Source organism: Podarcis tiliguerta, assembly GCF_965153285.1.
Source record: "Podarcis tiliguerta genome assembly, chromosome: 2".
Taxonomy (NCBI): domain Eukaryota; kingdom Metazoa; phylum Chordata; class Lepidosauria; order Squamata; family Lacertidae; genus Podarcis; species Podarcis tiliguerta.
This window is the reverse complement of record NC_139535.1, coordinates 87497061-87516969: the sequence shown is the minus strand read 5'-3', so window position 1 is coordinate 87516969 and position 19909 is coordinate 87497061. Positions and strand designations below refer to the sequence as shown.

The 19909-nt window shown below is 46.2% G+C and overlaps 1 protein-coding gene and 1 long non-coding RNA gene across 4 annotated transcripts in view; one reads left to right on the top strand and one right to left on the bottom strand.

Moving 5' to 3' along the window:
* The window catches only part of QRICH2 (glutamine rich 2), a 42844-nt gene extending 29476 nt beyond the window's left edge, over positions 1-13368 (bottom strand). Inside the window, exons 1-6 of one of the 3 annotated variants that reach the window (XM_083429834.1) lie at positions 12012-12879; positions 7446-7550; positions 6650-6721; positions 5906-6019; positions 1209-1419; positions 93-1166 (exon numbers count right to left, since the gene is read on the bottom strand). In XM_083429834.1, the coding sequence (XP_083285960.1) occupies positions 93-1166; positions 1209-1419; positions 5906-6019; positions 6650-6721; positions 7446-7550; positions 12012-12770 (2335 nt within the window). In that variant the 5' untranslated portion in view covers positions 12771-12879. Of the gene's footprint in view, positions 1-92; positions 1420-5905; positions 6020-6649; positions 6722-7445; positions 7551-12011 lie in introns of all 3 variants that reach the window. The other 2 variants (XM_083429833.1, XM_083429835.1) reach the window with 2 other exon arrangements.
* Positions 13369-13747: 379 nt separating this feature from the next.
* Positions 13748-19236, top strand: LOC310672072. The gene is made up of 2 exons (XR_014508382.1): positions 13748-13909; positions 18802-19236. It is a non-coding gene; the product is annotated as an uncharacterized lncRNA (long non-coding RNA).
* The last annotated feature ends 673 nt before the right edge of the window (positions 19237-19909 follow it).

The window sequence follows — 19909 nt, the reverse complement described above, 5'->3', positions numbered from 1 at the left end:
AGAAAAAAATGGTAGCCCAACCTGTTGGAAATTTGCTGATATTTGCCATTTAAAACAGAAACCCAGAAAACCAGTACACATGCAATACATACGTGCATCTGTGAGGAAGTCTTGCAGCCTGCGGAGATCGGCGTAGCCACACTTGAATTGATCTAGGAGACTGATCTGATCTCGCAGAGCATAGTACAAGTCCGTCAGTTGAGCGAGAGACCGCAGGGCATCCACAGTCTCAGAGTAGCGGGCTGGGGCCAAAGTGGAGCCAGACTCGGAGAGTGGCATGGGGGTTGGGGCGGAGAGCAGCGGAGATGCTGGAGGTGTAGCTCCAAGGACAGGCCCAGGGGGCAATACAAGCTGCATTCCAGGCTGCGCACCAGCCCCCTCACCAGGCTGGTAACCAAGAGGACTGGGCCAAAGAATCCCAGGCTGACCAAGATACCCGGCTTGGGCATCGGGAGAACCAGGATAGAATGGAGGGGGTCCGGGAAATCCAGCTTGTATCCATGGAATGACAGCGCCTCCAGGGAAGGCTTCACCAGGCTGGGCGCCAAGGACTCCAGGATAGGCTCCGGGATAGGCTCCAGGATAGGCTCCGGGATAGGGTGCCAGGCCTCCAGGATAGGCTGTTTCATCTCCAGGTGCGCCAGGCTGGGCCCCAGGTGCTCCAGGTTGAGCCCCAGGTGCCCCAGGCTGGGCTCCAGGTGCCCCAGGGTATGCCCCGGCTGCTCCAGGGTATGGAGCTTGGGCTCCAGGTGCACCAGGCTGGGCTCCAGGAGCCCCAGGATAGGCCCCAGGTGCTCCGGGATAGGGTGCTTGGGCTCCAGGGGCTCCGGGATAGGCCCCGGGTGCCCCAGGGTAGGGTGCTTGGGCTCCAGGAGCACCAGGCTGGGCTCCAGGAGCCCCAGGATAGGCCCCAGGTGCACCAGGATAAGCCCCAGGTGCTCCAGGATAGGGTGCTTGGGCTCCAGGGGCTCCGGGATAGGCTCCAGGAGCACCAGGATAGGCCCCGGGTGCCCCAGGGTAGGGTGCTCCGGGATAGGCCCCGGGTGCCCCAGGATAGGGTGCTCCAGGATAGGCCCCGGGTGCCCCAGGATAGGGTGCTTGGGCTCCAGGGGCTCCGGGATAGGCCCCAGGTGCCCCGGGATAGGGTGCCTGGGCCCCTGGAGCTCCTGGCTGGGCCCCTGGAGCTCCTGGCTGGGCCCCTGGAGCGCCTGGCTGGGCCCCTGGAGCGCCAGCAACACCAGGCTGGCCTGGCTGAGCTCCAGGAACGCCTGCTGGAGCACTTCTTGGAGCCCCTGGTGCACCAGCCGGTGTTCCTTCTCTTCTGTGAGTGCCAGGCAAAGTTCCCGGAGATCCAGGAGTGGCTCTGCTTTCTGGAGAGGTGGCAGAATCAGTTGGAGAGTGTTGAACTGGACTTGTCACCTAGAAACATATAGAGAGGAGTGACAAAAGCAGGGGTAACTTTAGCTCAGGGCATTATCGCAGGCATCTCACATCTTGCAGTTGACTTCACAAGAACTCCTCATGTCTGTTGTGTATCAGGAACACTACGACCACCTTCAACTGCAGGGCTGCGCCAGAGCAAATCCAAGATGGCGGCCAGCACCCATGCCACAACCCCTCAGGAAATCAAAGGCCTTTGTCACTTTGGAAGCAGGTCAACTGGTTTTGGAACATCCTTAATTCAAACTAACAATACATGCTGCACAATCTGAGGTGTTGACTTGATTGCCCGTAGTTGGGTAAGGCCATAAGAAATGACCTTTTTAAGTTTCCTAAGTGTCCAAGGACAGTGTGGTACAACAGGTAAGATTGCTGGATTCAGCTCTAGGAGGCCTTTGATAGGAAATGGCATTCTTAGTGCCACAAGGCGCCGCTGAAATTTGAATGATCCAAGTCCGCCCCAGTGTCTCTACTGAAAAGCTCATAAACCCTCCTTTGTTCAGGAGCAGCGGCTGGGCAATTTCATTCATAAGCTTCAGTGCTTTTTCTTTGCCCACAATGGGAGTTAACTGTGGTTAACTCACTGATGAGAGGAAGACAATCTGCATGTGCTCAGAGGCAACCTTTCATTACTATTACTTGCCATGTTCAAGGGGTCTAGGCTGGTACTGAAAATAAGGACCAGAATTGAGTGGCATAAACCAGTAAAATACTCCTTTTATCCCTCTGGTTCTGCAGTCTTTAGCTTATGCTACATCTGTCCAAGATCTACAGGGAAATTATGCAGGAATGCATAAGAACCATCATACACTCAGTCAGAACTACTTTTTGTTCTTGAAATATTATTGCTGTTCAGATCAAAAAGCAGAAACTGACACCTGATCCTGCACTTAATAAGAAAAAGAAAAAAAGCAGGAGCCCATGGATTACAGCTGATTCTCCATGATGAAGACTTGCTTTTAGACACAGAAACAGCCTGAAAAGTAACACTCTGCTTCACTCAATTATACCATGTTGACTGAGAGACTGGAAAGACTCACTCATGGAATCAGAGTACCTATAAACCAAGAGGGAATATTTCACTGCAGTGATTTCCTTCTATTGAGATTCTGATGTAGAACAAAGAATTACACTGGCCAGAAACAATTTCTATGCACATTTCAGAATAGACCAACCAAGTGCTGAGTTTCCCAAATGGTAAGAAAGCAAGTAGCTTGGTAGATTTTCTAGAATTCCTGCTATTGTACCTTTGTCAGGAATCCTAAATATTTCATTTTGCTGTTCACTGAATTCTTTTAAGTCTGGAGGTAAGAAACAGCTGGGTCCAGAGCCCAAAGCCTGGCCTCAAACCAATCATTAAGCCATGGAAAGATGCTACAGTGAAGTGGTATCTTTTTTAGATCTGTACTTTGCACATGTTCAGATGATCTACGGTGATGAATCTATCATACCACTTTAAAACAGTTCATTATTTTGTGGAAACTGGCTATATATCCAAATGCAGGCATTTAACATGCATGCAAGTTTTGCCCTAACTGGCCTTATGGGATACTAGCTGCTCTGTGACTCTATGGAAATGTGAAATTAATGATGCTTACGACAATTCTAAATGGGTGCTTTGGAGCTGCACTGTTTTAAATGTTCTTCAGGGGCTGAAACAATAGCCCATAGGTGTTCTCACATTATTGTTTAGGTGCTAAATTGCTTTTTTCTCTCTCAAACTCCTGCATGCCTTTGCTCTCAAGTGAAAGAAATACAAACTTGCATAGTCTTTATAACACCGCAACACGGTAATGCTCAGGACACAGATTTTTCTTCAAGATCCAGGAAATGCAGTATGCACAGGAGAACCAAGTGCAAATAAAAACAACAAAGAGCCTTGTGACACCTTAATAACTAATAAATTTATTATGGCACAAGCTTTTACGGACTAGAGTTCGCTTCATCAGACTCTTCATGGGGCAAGACGACCTAAGCATTTAACACCAATTATGGCATGACTACACTAGCTACCAATTAGTTTCTGGGCTCAACTCTGATTTTGTTGAGTGCTGATTTTGACCTAATGAAGCCTTATGCAGCTAAGGACTCTAATACGTCTTGGACGGCCTCTTGGCACATGAACCTACCCAGACACAGCAATCATCAGAAAAACTTTGTTGTGTGCCTTCAACAAGAGAGGTGTGGAGGGTGGCAACATGAGAATGGGCCTTATGAGAAGGCTGGCTCCCCATGTGAGGAATGCTCTCCCCACACCTGGTACCATCATTGTCTGCTCCAGATTCCAGGCTAAAAACATACACAAGATAAATACTGACCTTGACCAGTGGGGGAAAGCATTGTTTGTTGTTCTGCCTCAGGCAGAAAAATGTCTGGAGATGGCCTTGTGCAAACAGCTTTGTGCTTCTAACATAGGAGCCTTTCTAAACACTTACCTTCTTTTGGTGGCAGTGGGAGAATAAAGCACCCCTCTTAGTCACACATTCATTTCAGCCATGGGATGCAGTCAAAGGGGAGGGGGTAGAACTAGCATTGTTCAAGGGGGTGGGTTGGTTTCTGAGGTTTTAGAAGAGGCATGTTGTCAGGGGTTCAGGAGCAGAGGCACAGGAAAGGGAGGAAATGGAGAGCGAGGGGGAGGAGTCCGAAGGAAATGTCAGCGATGACAGCGGTCCGAGGTCTCTGAGTCTTTCCAGTGAATCGGAGGATTCACAAAAAGGGGCTCCCATGGTTAGGGCAAGGGGAGTGCCCAGGGGGGCACTTCAGGAAGAAGGGGCCAGAGGGGACTCAGAGAGCAGCAGTTGGAAATCCGGACCAGCGTCCACACCAGAGTGCAGTAGGGGGGAGGAGTCCCAGGCATCGGGATCAGGCGGCGCGCTGCCAGCGGGAGAACATGAGGCAGGATTGACCACGCCTCCGTCGGGGAGTGAGGAAACGGTCAAGAGGAAGGTTAAAAGATGCGCGCGCGCGCCAAGTTCAAATGTACAGGAGGGCAGCACAGTTGGCAGCCCGGATAGGGAGCCGGGTCCTAAAGCCCGTCGAAGAGAGAGGGAGGAGTCAGGGGGGTCAACGTCTGCGTCGGAAGAGTCCAGGAAGGAAGGGACCCAGGGGGGTAGCAGGACCCAGAGGAGAAGGGAGAGAAGGAAGAGGTGGAGTAAGGTTAGAGTCTTAAACTGGTGTACAGGGGGCGGAGATTCAGATGGAGCTTCGCCGGTCTAAACCCTAGACGTAGAGCTGGGGCGCTGCGGCTTGGAAATGGAAACTGTACTTCAATAAAGACTTTGTACATTACTACCGGCTAGCGTTGGTCCTCTGTGAGCTGGGACCAGGAGCCAGCTCTGACACATGTGCTCAAGCACTGGAGAGTATAAGCAAAGCCAACCTCCTATGAGGAAAATGGAGATACCCTCCACCTCCCACACTGTCCCCAATTTAAAACCATGTGGATACAGGCTTCACCATGATGCACCAGAAAACGATGATATGGCCACCTTCCAATTGGCAATTACCAACTTCACAGAAAATACCCATATTGGGGTATAATATTTGCTATTTTTCAGCAAGTACGATTAGCTTTCTGAATGCTGTATGGACAAACAGGCTGCCAGGCTGAGATGATGTCACCAGGATGGATTAGTGATGCCTGTCAGGAAAACAGATAATGTCCAGAAAGACCAATCTTTGAACACTTGTAGCTAGATTAACTTGTGATTTCCATCCTCATGTATCTGCCCATTTTTATGCATAAAAAGTGGCCTTTTTATGTCATGCATTCAGTGCTTCATTTTTAATTTTTTTTAAAGAGAGATGTTGGGGCTCAAGTCTGTTTGGAAACATCACTTTCTGTTCCAAAAGCTTTCCTTGCACCCCGCCTATTCAGTAGCAAGGGAAATGCACCCTGCATCTGGCTTAAGGGCACTTTCATTTAGCTTTACTTTTTGTATTCTGGGCTTGAAAGTGTAGCTGAGCTGCTGGCGGATGCTGTGGCTGAGTCCTGGCAGAACAAATAAAGCCCTGTACAGAAGTATCTTCATCCAGCATCTGCCAAGATAGTGACCAGACAGATGGCAAGCAGTGGAGGTGAATGGAAAGGTCCAGAACAATCTACATGAGCCATACACTAGCTTGTCATCAACTTTGTTGCATGCTTATTAAATACAAAAGGCAGAAAACGAAGCCCCACATTGGGCTGATTAGAGGCCACTGAAAATTAGCACAAAATAAATGTTACCCCCACCCCTGGAACTGGCCATAAGATGATGAAGAAATGTGCTTCATGGTGCACAGACTGTACGTAGAAAACTCTTTTTGTACACAATAATATAGGTCTAAGTGAAGGGGATAAATAGGACGTGAGATTCAACATATAAAGGATGCATGCATTGTCTTGGTATTTTTCATGAAGAAAACGTTCATGTGCAAACCTTTTATCCTCCAATCTTCATTTTGCTACACAAATCATACTCACGGGAGATGGGCTCCTCTTCCCTTTCACAAGGACGTCCTCTAGAACGTCCCACCGCACCATATTGCTCATCTCCTCTGGGGAAGGAAACTGGCTCAGCCTTTTCTCTAAGTCTTTCTACAGACAAACAAAAACATTAAAGAGGTCACACTTTATTCCCCATGAATAGTATGGAAGAGGCCATTGCAGCCACCTTCATTTATTCTTCATTAGGAACCCTGGCTGTGGAGAGGTATCAGATGACTAGGATACATACCAGCGAAGAGCTAGTGGGTACATCAAACTATGGGACAACGCTTTTTGGAGAAGTGTCAACAGGGCGGGGATGGGAAGGTGCTGAATGTTGCAACTCACACACACACACATGGGGATTAGCAGGTGCTGCTTGAACTAACCAGTGAGGGTACATCTTCAAGGCAGCTTCTGATGCTATGAATCTGATACATTAGCACAAAGCTGGGAGTACAGAAAATGAAGAAATCATGTGCCAGCGAGTGGCTGGGTTCCCCTCTATGGACAAATTGAACACTGCATGCTAGTCTGACACTGCAGATGTGCTGGAACAGGCAGGGTGGGGAAGTAGGCTTGGGACCAGTGTGGACGGAATTTGCCAATGCCTATTGACCATGGCAATCTGATAGGTCACTGAATTTACATCTGGTCCTCTGCAAAACTAGCACACAGCAGGGAGAGGTTGCTATTTGCATGGAGACTGGTGTTCTGTAGAGGAGCTGTGTGGGAACATACCACTTCATTATCCAAACTTATCTGATCACTTAAGCAAGTCTTCAGTCGATCGTCAAATGCATGGGGGTCCAACTGCGAAAGGAAGGAAAAGATAATTTAGGATTTCCCCAGGCTGCTCAGGAATAATGTATGAGTGCAAACATGTTCTAATACTGTAAAAGGAGCACTGCAAAAGTGAGCTTGTTTTCCCCACACTTTTAGAATACAAGAGGTGAGCACCTGGGGAAAAGCCTTGCAGGGAAAATAAAACTCAAGCACCTTTATGCATGCCCAGTTCACAGCAAATGCATAGCGCAGGGGCCCATTTTCCCTCCCAACAAGCCTTTGGGGACAGGAGCAAACATCACGTTTCCAAGAGAACAAAGAAACAAAAGCACAGCCCAGAAACCTGAATTGCTCTCATGGGATAGCCTCTGGGGGTGTATCTGGGTATTCAATATTGCTCAAAAAGACACAGTATTAAGCATAGCATCCCAGTGCCTGCTATGAATATGCCAGGTTGAGTTTTGGATTGCCAAGGCTGAGAACGGCTTCTTCCAACACTTCCAGACCTATGGCTAGGCCTGGGGCAAATAATACACAATGACAATCAGCCCATTTCTTTAACAGTAGGTCTCCCCAATCATATATCAAAATGGGAGCGAAGTTCCACTTTGACAAACACATTGAACATGTGGGTCAGACTGCTGAACCTCTCATCCTCTCAGTGTTGCTTTCCTCTTGAACTCTGTGGGGTTAGGTGGACCCAACAGGAAAAGTGGTTAAATAGAAGGAAATAAGGCGTGGACTAGTTTACCAATGCTAAGTGATCCTTGATTTTTTGTACTTCATCCTCTAAATTGGCTGTGGCTGCCTTCATTTTGCCAGCCTCATCTATTACATCCTGCAACAAGGATATGGCCTAGAATACAAAAAGAGATACAATATCAGTGAAAGGAATGAATGCATGGACTCCTCTAAATATCAGCCTAAATATAATTTCCAACTGACAAGAAGCTACCATGTGTTTCCTAATGTCTCTGACTGCCAAAGACAGAAAACATAGGAAACCTATTTTCAGGTCTTACAGAGCCCATTCCTACTTTACTCTAAGTAGCTATGCTGGAGAGGAGCTGTTTCCCCAAGATAAACTACATCCAAGAGAGTTAAAGAGGGAACAGAATCAATATAGCCCCCCAAAAGCCCACCACCTACTGCAAGGTGGTAGGATAGAACATATTGAGGAAGGGCAAGGGGGACCTCCAACAATTTTTTAATGCCCAATATGTTTTAACCATTCACTTTTCTGCAGAGGCAACAATATTTTTCTAAACTTCAGTATAAGAAAGTCAACTATCTTCAAGCAGGTACAAACTCTTTATCTTGAAATTCAGATATTATTGCCTTTGAAAGAGTGCTGATGCACAGGAACACGTTAGGCGGATTGGCATTAGACATCTGACTATACTCTGGAGCCTTCTGGTCCTGACCACTACTGCCCAATCAGCCTTGCTCTCCAAGTGAGTAAAGTAAGGAGAAGGAGCAGTAACTTCCATAAGCTTTCTCTTGTCCCTCTGGGAAGTGGTGCAGATTAGGTCCAGAGGAAGAGACAAGTGAATGGGCAGTGGTAAGCAGGAAGTGGGTGCCGTCAGAGATCTTGCCCAAGCCCTTCCAAAAATAAAACCTAGAACCAGGACAGCTTTCCAGCAGGACTGCTACACTTCCCTTAAACAGGTTATTAGCCTCATAGGGATGATGTGGTAGTTGCGGAATAAAGATACTGGTTTTCTTCAACCCTGCTTCCTCCCTAAATAGTTTACCTGCCTCAAGTTGTATGCGCCTCTTGATTCTGCTGTTATGAAGAGTCAAATTTAGCTATTCCCTATGTACTTCCATGTACATAAGGAAAGCAGCATAGCTTTCAGTTGCACCACAGGAGATGCATGGTAATTCTTTGAAAGTTGGTTTGGAGCCAGAAGAAAACCCAGCAGAGCAGTCTTAAGATTCCAGTAGGATTATGTGGATGGGGGGGGGGGGGAATAGTCAGCTAGCTTGCTCACCACGACATGAAGAGAATAAAGGCAACATTCTCAAAGTAAGTTTCTAGTTCTCCTGTTGGCTACAAAAACCAACCAACCATAAAATGTGCTTGCAATATGTGCTGTCATTAATGTCCTTCAAGTTCATTCACATACATGTCCACGGTGAGGAGTTTTTCTGTCTTGGTATTGGTTGTCTTGACTAATCTGATAAGGCCTAGGCAATGAATCATCTACTAAAGGAAATAATCAAGTCTCTGTCTTGCTTTGTTGTGGAAGCCTCCCCAAATAGGAAACCAGGAAATAGTAGTTCAAATTCACTAAATGATTACATTTCCTACCACCCTCTTCAATGCACTAGGCACCAGGAGGTTAGTTGAAAATCAGAACAGCAGCTATCTCACTAAGAATTCAAGTAGAGACTTGTCCCAGGCCTTTGCCAGATGCGACTGGACATAACAATTTGCTGCTCATTAACTCGTAGGCGGTTTCACGCAGAGCTTGCCCCGTCATCACTATCCACTCTGAATCTGGAATACTTATGAGCATGTACTTATTGCTATAGCTCCCCTCATAGACTAGTAGAGGCATGTTGTCTGGGGGGACTCTATACTGCAAAATGCTCCTGTTCCTCTTATCTAATGAAACATAAAAATCTGATAAATATTATATACACTGATTAATTCAATTTAATATACCACTTTTCAGTTGACTCTCACAAAGCAGTTTACATTAAAATCTTAAAAGAAGAGGCAGCAATTAAATCTATAGAATAAGCCAGCCAAGATAATCTACAAGAGGGATATTTTTTGAAAGCTACATCTCCCCTTCCCACAGGTAAAGAGGTTCTTTGAGTAGCCCTGGGGTGGCGGTTGAGGGAGGGAGAGGTCACCTCAACTCCAATACTGGGAACTGGGTTGTAGGCAGCTCTCCAGGCCAGTTTGTCTTTAGTCTCTCCTCCCTTCAGGGCAAGATGGTGCTCAGAAGGCCCCATAGTGGTGGATAGTAGAGATGGAAACCACCTCGCTCACTCTCAAATGTCTGTATATGAGTGTATGTCTGTGTCCAGAAGGACTGGAATTCATTCCCAGGTGGCGAAAATGGAAAGTGGAGCCTTCAGTGCTCCCAGCGGGGATTGGAGCTCATCACACACAAACAGACCACGTCTCCTACCAAAACTGCATTCATATTAATTTGTTATCAACACTATAACCAGACCTAACTAACTGGAATAACCAGACCTAACTAACTGGAAGGCTGCCTGATTTAAAGCATCCTGGTGTGCATCAAGAGATGGCTAGAACTAACAGGCCAAAGCCAGGCCAAGACATTTTGTTGCCTGAGGTGAGGGAGAAGATGGTGCTCCCCTTTTCCACATACAAAAGGCCATTCAACTGGCGGCTGAAACTTACTCCAGTGCTGGTTGACAGAGACAGCAGCAGCATCCTGAGAGCAGCAGGTTAGCTTAGGGGGCACAGGGCAGACTGCATGGCAGGACTGGGGGGTGTCGTTACTGCCTCCAACAGCTCCCTCACTCTGCCACAGAGGTGGAAAAGCTCAGGCTCAGGGACCAAATGTGGCCTTCTAGAATTCCCTGTCTGGTCCTCAGGACTCTCTCCATGCCACACCCTTTCTCCCTAGGCCTCAGCCCTCCCTGCCCCTGCTGTGCTCCTTCTTTGACTGTTTTTGCCTTGCTGGTCCTTGAACTCTGATAATGCCTCTTGCTTGCCTGGATAGAGAGGATAGAGAAGAGTGTGGGAGCATGTGTAGAAACTAGTCTACTGTACAAAGATAGCATTTACATTACAGTGGTACCTTGGGTTAAGAACTTAATTTGTTCTGGAGGTCTGTTCTCAACCTGAAACTGTTCTTAACCTGAAGCACCACTTTAGCTAATGGGGCCTCCCGCTGCAGCTGCGCTGCTGCTGCACGATTTCTGTTCTCATCCTGAAGCAAAGTTCTTAACCCGAGGTAATATTTCTGGGTTAGTGGAGTCTGTAACCTGAAGCATATGTAACCTGAAGCGTATGTAACCCGAGGTACCACTGTAATTGTTCCACCAACATTTTGTTCTCGACTGGTCCCACCCACTAGTGGCATGTGGCTCCTGGAAGACTGCCCAGATAGGAATATGGCCCTCAGGCTGAAAAATATTCCATGTCTCATGTTCTATTTAATGTTATTCCTATGCACGGAATACAGGCAACGGACTCCTGCCCACCCAGCTGGGGTCTCAGCACAAGCCAGAATAAACCAGCTTCTAAATAGCAAGAGATGAGTCTCTACATGTCCAGCTCACTGGAGCATCTAGAACTAATGGAAACTTAAGGAATGCAAGATATTTCAACTGCTCCTGCAGTTGCCTGTTGCAAAGCTTAGCTCTGCTGGGAGCCAATCTTGGCATAGCATACCTCACAGTTCACAAACTGAGCTGCCTTTGGTTCACCAATTCTAATGCAGGGGGAAATGTTCAGGGCAGAGAGTGGGGGCACACAGTGTTACTGGCATCCATCCAGCTTTCCACTTTAGCCAGTCCCAGTGCTCCTTTGACAGGTAAATCAATGCCTGTCTGGTGTAACTTAGCAAATCCTCTGGATTTCTCAGAACTTTAGCAAATGATTTCTCTGTTGCCAATGACTTTACGAAGCACTACAAGTAACGAAAGCTTTGGCATGAACTGTTTTTGAAATGTATGACCCAACATTTGAATAATCAGTTGCTTGAAAGAGTATTCAAACTCTTAAGTCAAAAACGTAAAACACGAATTACCAGTAATACTAATTCTGGAAATTTGGAGGTGAAGCTTGTATTGACAAAGTACCTAGATGTAAATACCAAGTGCATATTTGATGCATTTTCTTAAGGGCTACTAAATAATTCCATGGGGAAACATTTATTTATGCTTCTGTTCATTATTCCAGGAGGCATCACCTCCAAGGAAGAATACGTGTGAAGCTTCAGGTACTGCAGAGATCTGCACAACAGATCTAGAATCACGGTGCAGCAGATTATGGTGTTTGCCAACACAACATAACAATGCATTATAGTTCTCTTTGTCTCTTCACTCCAACACAAGTTGACAGTTAAACATCTTTGGGGCGGGGTGGAACTTTCAGAGAGGAATGATTGACAGCTTGCTGTACTGTATCCCTGCAGTGAGCTAGGCCTTTAAAGGAGAAAAAACCAAACCAAAACAGTCCTCATGACCATCATGCTTCCTTCAAAAACTAGTCTAAAATTAATATTGTTCGCAATCGTTATAAAGGGCACTCAATTCCAATGTAACCTTTGCATGCCCCCGAAATTTCAACAATCTGGGTGTGTTTTTTAAATCGTTCACATACCTTGTTGATGCCCTCTTCGTTGGCTTCAACTTTCTTCTGCAACTGCATCGCTTGCCATAGATCGGCCACAGAGCCACTCCTGGCTTTATCCATCAATTCGGTACCAGAAGGCAGCTTCTCTAGGCCAGACATTTGCTGTTCAAACCCTTTGACCCGCTTTCCCAAGCCCTGCACTTTCCCCTGGACTCCCTGCACTTGATCTTGCATTCCTTGGACCTGATCTTCCACCCCTTGCACCTGATCTGCCATCCCTTGGAGGTTAGCCTGCAGCGCGAACATTTTCTTTTCCAAGTCGTCAAGGCGAGATTCTATGTCTTTGTCTGAAACCTCCTTTTCCTTCCTGGGCCTGGCTTCTTTGCCTTCTTTGCCTTCCTTGCCCTCCAGGCCTTCTTTGCCTTCCTTGCCTTCCTTGCCCTCCAGGCCTTCCTTGCCTTCCTTGCCCTCCAAGCCTTCCTTGCCTTCCTTGCCTGGCCTGCCTGCCCTGCCTTCCCGGCCCTCCTTGCCTGCCCTGCCATCCTTGCCCTTCAGTAACTCTTCATCGGACAGTATCTCCCCAACCCCCGTCTCAATAGCCACCGGCATGTCTGGCTTGGGTGGCGGGCCCCGATCCATTTTGACCTCCGTCATGGCATCCTGGATTTTGAGATACCTGAGGATGGCATGGAGGAGGGTGTGGAGGGCATTGAAATTGACATGGCCAACCTCTGGAGTCCCTATGGAGATGTCCGCCAACTCGTACAAGGTGACTTTCAGAGACATGTCTGCACCCTTTCGACCCACCCTTCACTTTGCGACAACTGCCAGCTGCCTTATTTAAGAAAAATAAAATAAAATCTTCTTTTAAGAAATAATAATAATAATAAAAACCCCCGGTCCCAATGAAAATATAACGCTGGGATGGGAAGGCTGTTCAATAAATAAAAGCTCTTCCCTTCTTTAAAACAAGTAATATCTGTCTGGAGTATATATATATATATATATTTAAGCCCAATTTATTGTAAGCCCATTCCTAAAAGTGAGCAGGCTGGCGCCATAAAGGGATGAGCAGCGCCTCTATTTCGCTTTATCTTTTTGTTCTTTTTGCCTATCCTTTTCCCACCCGCCCCCCTCAAAACGTCCACCCCTATTTAAAGGGCTTTTTCAAAGCTCCCCTCAGCCTAAGCAGCACCCGCCCCCAGCGCAGCTCGCAGCTCGGGCGAGCGACAGACTGACGAGCAGCTCCCCGCCGAAGCTCGGAAGAGAAGCCGCCTCCGCCGCGGACAATCCGGCCCCGTTCGAATCCTTGCGTTCCATTGGTTGCCTCACAAACCTTCTCGTTCCGGGATTGGCTTCGAGAACTGCTCATGTGCTTTTGTTTATCTCGCCGGCTGCCGGCTGATCAAGAGCCGGCGTTTGTGGTTGCTACGCGACGGGGGTGACCGCCCTCCGCCGTTCCGGGACTCGCGGCACCGCGCGAATTATGACTCCGCGCGCTCCCCCCCCCCCGCCCTTGCTAAGCAGAGAGGAATGGGCGGGAGCCGAAAGAATCGGGGAGGTTGGTTAGCCAGTTCAATATATTTCCAGTTTAATTAAGCTATTTCTTTCCCAAGAGTTTCCGAGCAGCAGATTTAAAAAGTATAAAATAAAATTTAGACGTTGCACACACTGATTTTTTAAAAGGGGAGCTGTTCTTCTATATCTGTTGGTGGCATTCGTAGATCTGTTTACATTAAACATTTAAATTACCTCGTAGGTTTTCCAGGAAAAAAAGGAAAAAAGTGCTGAAATACTGCGCAGAACCACGTAAGCGTGATTTAGCCCTAAGATCACCTGGTCCAACCGTTTTCCAGAAGCAAGACTCCTGCAAAAGCTCTCCTTTCAACCAAAGGCCTTGGATGGTGGAAAGCAACCTGTCTCAGGTACAGCTTAGTTTGTCCCAGCGCTGTTTTCAGTGTTCAAGATACTGGGAACAGATGAACTGTGGACAGCAGAAAGTGGGGGAAATTGCTCAGTGGTGAGAAAAACAGGTTCTGTGTATCATAGAATCGTAGAGTTGGAAGGGATCTCAAGGTTCATCTCGCCAAACTCTATTTAACGGTTAGTTTTGCATTGATTTGTGAAATCTAAATATTATTATTATTTATTAAATTTATATAGTCTATTTTTTATATATATTTATAGATACAGATATAAAAAACCTATGCACATTTCATGCAGATTTATGTCCAATGGGATTGTGGCCCAGGTCTTTTAAATATTTGTGATGCCCTCTACTCCAAAGCATGTTTCCTCCAACAATGGACAACTACAAAGTTCCCATGCAACAGTGAGTACAGCAGACAGGGGGACTTTGTGGCCTTCTAAGTGCGGTTGGATTCCCATCAGTGCCAAGTGAGCACAGGAAGAGAGTTGCAGTCCAACATCATCTGGAGGATCACAGAGTCCTCATCCCTGCAGCCCTGATCTCTCTCTTGCTCTCTCCCAAATCTCAAAGCAAACATTCACCTACACAGTGACTTCCGACAAGCAGCAGCTGTCTGTCACATCTCAACTGAAATATCCCAATGCTTTGCCTCTCTCACAATTGGAAGGTTCTTCTTAACATCTCACTTCCGCTGTTTAATTGCAATTTGAGCTCCTTTGCTGTCTTCTCCACAGTAGCACAAAAGAGCAACTGGTCCTTGCTTTCTCATAACTGGGATGGAGTGAAAAAAGGGGCAAAAGTGAAACAGATGTAGGGCCGGGATGGGGAACTCTGGCTCTCATTAGTCCCAGGCAGCTTGGCTCAGGGCCAGAAATGATGAATTTCTATATTCTTAACAGTGTTAGCAATTTCCCTATCAACAGAGCCAAACTTTCTGTGGCAGACACTTGGGAGTAAACCACCACAGAACAGATTTGGATGTATCTTTGAGTGAAATGCACAGGATCAGTCTACTCATGTCAGCTACTCTAGAACAATGTGAATTGACTTTGCAGGACCTAATCATGTTTTCACGGTATGCTGACTAGGGAACAAATACCTTCATACAGTAGTTTTTGACTACTATGGTTGTATTTGTAACTATGCAATTTTTTTCCATGTTGTAAGCCAACTTGAGCATGGTTTTAGCTATGGAAAGGCGGCATACAAATAAAATGATGTATGTATGTAACATCAGCTCAGAACAGCTCTGTGTGTACTGAAAGGTCAACTTCTCCATTTATGGAGTGCAGTCTATATTACCATGAGGACTAGCACCTTGAGTCTGGGGAAAAAAATAGCAGATTCTTTGCAGAGTCTCTTATCTATGATTAGATGCCCTGATCATGTGATGAGAGCTGGTGGCTGTGCTCAGTTCCTCTCACCCAAGCCAATTGTATTTACAGATGAGAAAAATGCCCTTAAGGACCTACTGTAGAGCAGGGGTAGCCAACACATTAGTGACCACAGCTCCAGTTCTAGCTTTGGACCTAAAGGCTGGGGCTGATGGGCACCACTAAACATCTGAAGGGCACATTGGCTACCCCTGCTTTACAGTCTGCACAGCAAATGCACATTAAGGGCAGCAGTTCCCACAGGTCTTAAGCATATGAAATTAATGCTCAACATTTGATTCATAAGTGTAAGGAATCCTGGCTGAATTCTAATACAGATCACTATGGAATTACTGTTTTAAGGTTATGCATGGGGTTGTTTCTTTTTATTGCTGTTTTAACTGTGTCTTTCCAAATTACAACCCATCCTAAGACCGGCTGTTGAAGGGCAAGTAAGAAATATGTAGCAGCAGCAGCAAGAAGGACAGCTTCCCTAAAACCATGATCAAGAATATATCTTTGCAGTATTTTCTGCTTCTCCTAAGTGTTGGGCTAGATAGCGGTGTTCTACTTCTGGCCTTACTGCATTGCAGTGGAGGTGAAATGATATTCTATATATAGTTTGTAATATACCCAGGGACCACTTTTAAAGGTGCACCGCACAGATGGGCACTGTAATGCTCTCAGATCTGAGATGCAAACAGAACAAGAAACATATGGTTAAAGGAGTGTGTGTCCATGTTGGTTATGTGTGTGTGAGAGAAAGAGGGGGGGGGAGGGAGGGAGGGAGGTGGTCTGGATAGTGCCCAAGTGCCCTTCTCTAAACAAAGTAGGAAATTTCAAGACCTACTTATTGTGCAATGAAATCAAGGGAGCCTTACATTAGGTATGGTAGGATTATGCAGCTATATTTTTTTTGTATATGTGAGTCAAACTACACAGAAAAATCAGGATTCGTTTTGGTCCATATGTGAACCCCAGTCGGTAAAACTGAATCCAGGACAAGAATCACAGACTCATGACTGTAAGTGAAACAAATTAACTGGTTTGTTGATATACAATGCTCAGAACAAGAATAGCAGTAAATGTTTTAAGTCCAAATAACTGCACAAATACATAGTTCCTTGAACTATACAAGCTGTTCCGTGTAATTGACAAGCCAATGCAACTACTTATATGAGCATTTAAACAATAATTTATCATCAAACCCTAGTCTGCATCTCCTTGCCTAAACCTCCTCCAGTCCATCTAGTTTATGGGCCACAGCTCAGTGGTGTTTTACATGTAGAAGGTCCCAGGTTCAATCCCCAGTGTCTCTAGGTAGCGCTGAGAATGTCCCCTGCCTGAAACCCTGGAGAACCACTGCAGTATATAAGGCAACATCTTACGTTTCCAAGCTGTTCTTGGCATTTTTGCATGGAATTCGATCCATTCTAGTGCATCCCCAGTTTCCCATAGGCTGGGAATAGTGAAAGAATGAAGCAGAGAGGAGGGTGGGAAACAATAGGCAGCCTAGCAAGAACAGCAGAAGAATCCTATATGTGTCTACTCTGATGTAAGTTCCACAGAGTTCAATAAGATTTCTCTACCCTTCTGAAATGCACTGGCTTCACCTGCAAGCAAATGTTGACATTCCACGAAGCAACTACCAAGCTGCATGAGTCTCTGGCCATACCCTGACCCTTAAATATACAACCAATAATAAGACAGATGTGTGCAAGCCTCCTGCAGGTGGCAGCATATCACATGAAATAGGATGTAGGCAGCTATTGACAAAGCCTCGTATGAGTGTCTACTGAGAAAATATTCAGCTTACACACTGCACACTTTCTGTGTTGTGGATGTGATCCATATCAGTTTTGAAGTATGCCTGTATCACCCAGATCAGATAAGCACCAGAAAGCAGTGTATAGGTAACAACACACGTCTCTTTTGCTTTTCTTTTGACCACAAGCAAATCTGGTCTAACTAAAGAATCACAATCACTAAAGGTAAAGGTAAAGGTACCCCTGCCCGTACGGGCCAGTCTTGACAGACTCTAGGGTTGTGCGCCCATCTCACTCAAGAGGCCGGGGGCCAGCGCTGTCCGCAGACACTTCCGGGTCACGTGGCCAGCGTGACATCGCTGCTCTGGCAAGCCAGAGCCGCACACGGAAACGCCGTTTACCTTCCTGCTAGTAAGCGGTCCCTATTTATCTACTTGCCCCCGGGGTGCTTTCGAACTGCTAGGTTGGCAGGCGCTGGGACCGAACGACAGGAGCGCACCCCGCCACGGGGATTCGAACCGCCGACCATGCGATCGGCAAGTCCTAGGCGCTGAGGTTTTACCCACAGCGCCACCCGCGTCCCATCACAATCACTGCTGCTGCTTAAATTTGAATTTTGTCCAGAAACATCCTTCACATTTCCCTCTCATATTTTATTCTATTTTGTTAAGAATAATATTTATAACCCACCCTTCATCTCAATGCATCCCAGAGGTGCTATAACTCCTTGATAGGTTATGCCTCACCCTTGCGCCCTCCGCCTATGAGAGAAGTTGTCTTCACATTTCAGCTGTTCAATATCCACTCCCCAACTGTGGCAGTCTTGATGCCTTGCACAAAAGGGGCAATGCAAAAAAAGGCTGCAAAGGTGGAAGGTACTGGCTTATCGGATGTCCTGTGATCAAAATACCAGGCTCAGGGAAGTGAGGCTATTGAGTGTTGAGTAAGCACAGGTAATTAGAACCAGTATGTTCAGAGACATTGCCACTTGCCTTTGGTGACCAGATGCTGGGGACAAACAGGGAGGTCACCATTCCCAGCATGACTTGCTCTGCTCATAAGCTTCTAGAGGCACCAGGTTGGCTGCAAGTCAGAACGCTAGACTAGATGCACCTTGGCCTCATTCAGAAAAGCAATTCTTGCAGTTTTCATTTTAGTGCATAAATACTCACACTAGAGAGGGACATGGGTGGCGCTGTGGGTTAAACCACAGAGCCTAGGACTTGCTGATCAGAAGGTCGGTGGTTTGAATCCCTGCGCCGGAGTGAGCTCCTGTTGTTCGATCCCAGCTTCTGCCCACCTAGCAGTTCAAAAGCACATCAAAGTGCAAGTAGATAAATAGGTACCGCTCCAGCGGGAAGGTAAATGGAGTTTCCATGCGCTGCTCTTAGTCATGTTGGCCACATGACCCGGAAGCTGTATGCCGGCTCCCTCAGCCAGTAAAGCGAGATGAGCACCACAACCCCAGTGTCAGTCACGACTGGATCTAATGGCCAAGGGTCCCCTTTACCTTTACCTTACTCACACTAGAAACTCTTAAGAGATATAGCTGTAGATTTAAAATCATGTGTTTATAAGCTTCCTCAAGTGCTTACTTGGACGCAGACAATTCTTGGCATATACGGTACTTGGAAGAAGCACAACTGTCGACTTATGTACTGTTGTTAACAGCTCCAAAGCTGTGGGTTACAGTACAGCATCCTTTGTTCACCCTCTGCATCCTTTTTGTGTTCCTTCACTCTTCTCAGGAAAGCGGGTGGTCAGCTTCGCTTACTGGAGATCTCTGCTCGCTAATGATGTATATAACAAGTCAGAGGGCCGCAGCTGATGTGTGTGCACTGTTTATACATAATCTGCAATCGACTCCTCGTAATTGCTGGCACAACTTAATTGCTGTTTCCAGTTTAGAGATAAGTACCAGCAGCTCTTGGGATATTTTGAAGACAACAGCTGGAAAGGGAATCTGTGACCATTTTCTCTGATCTCATTGTTATAACAAGCCTTCATTCATAACTCCAATCACAGTTTGCCCCATTGGTTGTATAAACAATTCCAGGTACGTAGGGGAAGAAATGTCACATTCTCTTTCAGTTGCTGGCACTCAAAAGGGCTATTAAGCCCTGGCATTGCTAAATCCAAATACCGAGTTATTAAACAAGGACCTTCAAATTACAAGAATTAAAGACTCTCTGGAATGATACTTTGATTTGCTTTTCGTTTTAACAGAATGATTCACCCACTGCATCCTTCACAAGGTCCTTAGCTAGGAGCATCAATTCTATCACAAGCATGGATCTGAAACTCTGCAACAGATTTTCCGCCTGTAAAATAGTGGATCATGTGGAATTCTCCATGTCTTGTTGAAGCTGTTACTGATGTACAAAGCGTAGCTCAGTTATTTTGTATCACTACAAAACGCAGGAATCCCTTCTAAACCTTATACTGTATTTATATTCTATAAAACCTCAGGCAGATCTTCATTTCAGGAGCAAAATTTAAACCTCACGAGTCCTACTGATCATATGATATATTCAAACACCTCACTTCCCAGGAGAAATTTATGCAGGGAAATGTGTAAGATTACACCTAAGAGGTGTAATCTTGCATGTGATAATTCTTTTGAGGAAGGATACTCACTTAACCCCCTTTAAGCCTTCTGTTATGGGAAATTATTCCCAGGGCATGTTTAGCATTTGATTGGCACTGTTCATACACTGAAAAGGAACCTTGGTCCCTTAAGGCTCATCTGATTTCCTTTTGAGCTGTGCTTTCCAGACACGGGCACACACTTTAAAGTTCTGTGTCTGAGTGTTGTGGGGTTTTGTTTTGTTTTGTTTTTGGTCCCAGCTCTTTTCT